Here is a 5,335-nt window from a genome sequence, read left to right on the forward strand (position 1 = left end):
TGTGTGTCACATGTGTTTGCTAGGAGGGTATTTGGATTGATGAGGGTCTTTGGTGATTCAATAAAATGTGGGGGGAAAATGGTATAGAAATAGATAACAGAGACAGTGTGGGAGAACAGGAGGTGGCAGAGGGTAAGAGAGAGGGAACCAAGGATGGGGGAGAAAAGCAAAACATACAGAAAACAAGAAATGGAAGATCATTTGCTAATAATAACATGTTTGTTGATGTGCTTGATTGAGACAATATACAGTGTACTCTGGATAGAAAATCTCATTGTGTATGCTGTAATGATGTACAGTGAATGAATGCAAATAAATTGGAAAAAAAAAAAAAAGAAAAAGAAACTGTGGAAGCCCAGACACCAGGAAAGTGAGATCTTCCACACAGAGAAGGAGAAATATGAGATTTCAGAGCAGCGAAAGATTGATCAGAAAGCTGCGGACTCGCAAATTTTACCAAAAATCAAAGCTGTTCCTCAGCTCCAGGGCTACCTGCGATCCGTGTTTGCCCTTACAAATGGAGTTTATCCACACAAATTGGTGTTCTAAATTTTTTTGCCAAGAACCTATTTAAATAACTGATCATAAAAACAAAAATAACAAAAAACAAACAAACAAACAAAAAACAGTGTTCTCCAGCTGATCTGGGTAGGTTATATTTACTGGAGAATACATCTGTTTGTGGCAAATGCAAACATGGTGGGTTATGATTACCATGAATCAGCTTGCTCTACTTTGAACACCTTGTATTTTCAAGTTAAACAAAAGTTAAAGGATTAATTTTGTTATGAATCAGTACATCGTAGTATTTCTTAGAGTTTGAAGTAACCCTGATTGGTAACGGTTCCTTTTCTCAAATGGGAAAGAAAAGATGAAAGTATGGTCCATCATGACCGCTGAAGGTCACAGGATCCAGAGAATATTCAAGATCCAGAGCATGTTAACATTTATGGAGCAAAAACTTGTACAAAGGCCAAGACATTTCACCAATTTGAAGTTCTGCCCCTTTGAGCATTCTCACACAATTTGGGCAGGGTGAATACGCGTGATCCTGTTTCCAGAGGACACATCTGACCTTGTGGCGGAGGGCTTGCTCAATGAGTAGACTGAGCGAAGAGAAGACCAGTTAGAAGGAAGGAGCCATTTTACTTTCTCTTGCCAGCGCCTTTGATATCTTCTAGGTTATTTTCAGTGCAGTTTTGTGCTGTGTGTCAAAAGTGGCTCAGAAATGTAATAGTTGGAGGATAGGGGACCAATAGTTTGTGTGGTGATTAGGGTGCTGGACTGCCACATGGTTGACTGTGGTTTAAGTCCTGGACCTTGGAGATTGCTTTCTCACTTTCTCTCTCTCTCTGATGAGTGCATGTGCCCTATAGCAAATTAAAAAATAATATTAATAATAAATAAAATTTAAACAATAGTTGAAGGATAAACAGTAATCGAAGCATGAGGGTCACTGATTCTTTTTTTTTTTTTTTTTTACGTTTTGCCATAGGGTGGGTGTGCTCACTAGAAAGAGATAGAGAAAGACAGAGAGAGAAAAAGTGAGAAATCACCCCCCAGGGGGATGACCATGCTGCAATCCTTTTTCCATTCTCCTTTGGGGATTTTGAGCACAGGTGCATACATGCCCTGCAGGCTTTTCTAGCCACAGGGTCTGGGACTTGAACCACAGCAGACCCGTGGGAGTCTAGTGCCTTAACCACCATACTACCTTCTGGCCCAAAGGGCTGCTGATTATAATCTGACAGAATCCAGCTCTTTCTTCCCCCAGAAATGACTCAAAAGAGCAGAGGGTGGAAAGGGGAGGCTTTCACGGTTTTCTTTCAATTTAATACAAACTATATCAGAAGTATAAGCTTCTAATTCTGTTTTTGTTTTTTTGTTTGTTTGTTTTTAATCAAGAAATCAACCCCTTCTTTGGGTAAATAGAAAGCAGTAAGCGAATGCAAAAAAACTAGAAGCTAAACTTTAAAAAGAAGATAATTACTGCAGAATTTTTAAGTGATATATTCAGATTTTTTAAACCATTACATAATGCTCTCTATTGCTATTTTGCAGGGATAATGACCAAGAGAAGATGAAACGTAATGACTGTAAAATAGTTAAATGATATTCAAGTAGTACCTGGAGGCTAGTCAAAAACTCCAAGAGAAATGAAACCATGATTATGAGCCAGTTAGATCTTTCATATGAAGCCGAGGAAAGATTTTATGAAAACGCTGGTTCCAAATAGTGTATAAAAACCTTACAGATTGAAAACCAAATTGAAATGATAAAATGACTAATGGAATAATAGGATAGTGATAAGAATCACTCTCTAAATTCTCATTCTTTGTTTTTCTATCATACTAATTATGGAGTTTTAACAGCAGGATATTAAGAATAAAATGATGTGAGAATCTTGACACTCATCTGAAGGTGTGGCACCCCGTCAACACTTCCCATTCAGATATAGAACCTGCCTATCTTCCCCCTCCTTTCTAGCTAAAGGCAAAAGACCAATACATATGAGGAAACCACATGGTCTCCAAAAGAATCAAAGGACATGCCTGCTTTGTAAAAGGACACACTATGGTCTTAATAATAAATGCCTTACATATTTGAAATGAACTAACCAATAATTTTGTCCATCAATTTGTTGAAAAAATGCACCCCCAAATCCCAAAATACTTTTCACATCTTAAATTATTATATGCTCAGTAGCAAAACAAAATCTGTGGTAATTATATTAAATTTTTATGATAAAAAAATTTCTAATCATTTTTAAAAGAGATTTTTGGTGGAGGGCACATACATTTGCTGAAGAGACAGAAAGTGAGAAATCACCCCACAGTTCCTTCCCCACATCTCCTCTCAGGATTTTGGGCATGCATGCAACATACAGAATGAGTTTAAGGCCACCAGGTCCGAGACTCAAACCATGGTTGACCATGTGGGATTCCAATGACATAATCATTATGCCATCTACTGGTCCCATTTTTAAAAAAGAAAGTCTGCATTAAATAGTTATCCTCCTAAACTTCCCCTCACCATGTCCCAAAGTTTATTAAAGTTGACAGGAATTAATGGTTAAAGTTTTCCAACAGAAGCCTTATATATACTTTTACAAACAACAGATTTAGCAAAATCAACATCAGTAAAACTTCTATAGTATCAATAGCAACAAAATTTCTGTAAGTATCTATAAAACACTTCTTTTATAAATATAAGTTTCTCATACCTGGAATGTTATATAAAAAGTCCCATAATTGTTCTTCTTCCATGTAGTTCACGAAAACATTTCCAAATGTTTGTGGAGAAAAATTGCAATGGTACAATACTTTAAAGATAGCTTCTATCAAACTGGGCCCTTGATTCAGATTATTTCTTGTATCAGAAGCATGTTCTTGAAAGGTGCATTCTTAAAAAGAATAAAAAGGATTTTATAAGGAAGTCATTAACGGATATGATTAAATTCTCATCACTGTAGCATAATGCTATGGAAATATATTTGATTAATAGTTATGTAACAAGAGAACTATTCTTTCAGGTCAATAGTTCATCTAATCCAATATTATTTCTGAGTTACCCATGGATATTTGTGGAAACAAAAATAACTGTGAGATGAACCGCTGTGACATCTCTTCAAAAGTCAATGCTAATTTCCCTGTATATCAGAATTCTTTCTCTTAAGGAAAACTTTTTGTTTGTTTGTTTCTTTTCTCATTTAAAAATAATGTACATTCCCCAGCTGTAGTAGTGCAATAGATTGGGCACTGGTGTGTGACGCTGGGGCCACATGGCAGGCCAGATTTGGATCCCAGGTCAACTTTAATAATAGGAACAGTGGTGCTTGTCTAAGATACTGACTGGCCAAGACACTGCATGAGAGGATCATAGCATGACGAGACCCTGTTAAGGTACTTATCTCTGTCTGTGTGTTTCTCTGTCTCTCTCATAAAATAAATGTACACATAAAGTAAAATTAAAATATTGTAATTTATAGTATTAAAAAAGTCATAATATATATTCATTGTAAAATTTGTTACAAAAAGATCCAGATGACTGAGAAAACTAAAATTATACATAGGAAAATTTATATTTATAGTGGTCTCAAAATTATGTTATCAATTCTACAAATAAATTCAGTAATTTTTCTCAAACATCTAGATTCTGTCATTTCAGGTGAAGAGATCTATCAATTGGTTTCTTTATAAAACTAGTTAAGAAATTCCACAGAACTATTATAGGAGCATTTTAATTACCCTTTTCAACCCTTCTCTGGCTCCATATGGCTTCCTCAAAGATTAGTAATCGAAAATTTGTATCTACAGGTTAGACAGGATGGTGAAATTATAACCTCCATTTTGTCTGGATGATAAATATGGTATGTCCAGTATCATAAAGGGCAAAAATATTTCCTAAGTCAAAGATAATTAGAACTCATATCTTGGCTCATATTATAAATATCTTGAATGAATGCAATTTAGAGAATTTTTCCTTTTTTTTAGTTTCCCAGAGGGCATGTGTGTTTGCCAGACAGAGACAGAGAAATGGACAGGGAGGAACATGAAGGAAGCACCACCTATGGCGCATGGTCACGCTGCAACCCCTTCTCCATCTCTCCCTCCTTTCAGGATTTGGAGCATGTTTGCACACATTCCCTGCATTTTTCTTCTAGCCATGGAGATGTGGACTTGAGCCACGCAGTCGGCTTTATGGCCATATGGGATCCAGCTGCCTTGACCAGGTCACAGGCTGGCCCGACCTAGAGTATTTCTGAATGAGCACTTTTAAAATTCTTGTTCATTTGGAGACTCATCACTTTTATGCTTCCTCCTGATAATTGTATTTCCGTGATTTGAATTTCATGACCTGGAGGAACTCACTGTTATCTGCAAAGTAAGAAATAGGACCGTAGGGGCCAACAAGTGGTGTAGTGGTTAAGAAGCTGGCCTCCCACGTGGTCATCTGTGGCTCAAGTCCTGGATCTGATGGTTTGAAAATTATGCTGGGCATGTATGTGTGGGTGTGACACTGAGAACCTGGATCACTTTTTGGGCAAATTTGGATTTCTGTCACATGTAGTCTAAAGAGTCTTGACTTTTACATCAAGAACAAAATGTTAAATGGCAAATATCCCTAATCTTGGCAATTCATAATTTTACTCTTTTTATAAGTTTATTTATTTATCTAAAAAATTTTGGGAACCAGCAGTTAGCGTAATGGCTATGTCACTGGACTCCCACGTAGTTGACCGCGGTTCGCGTCCCAGACCTGGTGGCTTAAAACTCACACCGGGCGCGTGTGCGTGCATGCCCAAGATCCCGAGAGGAGAATGGAGGAGAGGGGA

General features: G+C 37.1%; 1 protein-coding gene across 1 annotated transcript in view; it reads right to left on the minus strand.

Moving 5' to 3' along the window:
• KIAA0825 (KIAA0825 ortholog) overlaps nucleotides 1-5,335 on the minus strand; it is a 494,795-nt gene that overhangs the window by 250,370 nt on the left and 239,090 nt on the right. Inside the window, exon 15 of the mRNA XM_014593286.2 lies at nucleotides 3,224-3,388. Within this exon, the coding sequence (XP_014448772.1) occupies nucleotides 3,224-3,388 (165 nt within the window). The remainder of the gene's footprint in view (nucleotides 1-3,223; nucleotides 3,389-5,335) is intronic.

Source organism: Tupaia chinensis, unplaced genomic scaffold (assembly GCF_000334495.1).
Source record: "Tupaia chinensis unplaced genomic scaffold, TupChi_1.0 Scaffold140095_1, whole genome shotgun sequence".
NCBI lineage: Eukaryota > Metazoa > Chordata > Mammalia > Scandentia > Tupaiidae > Tupaia > Tupaia belangeri.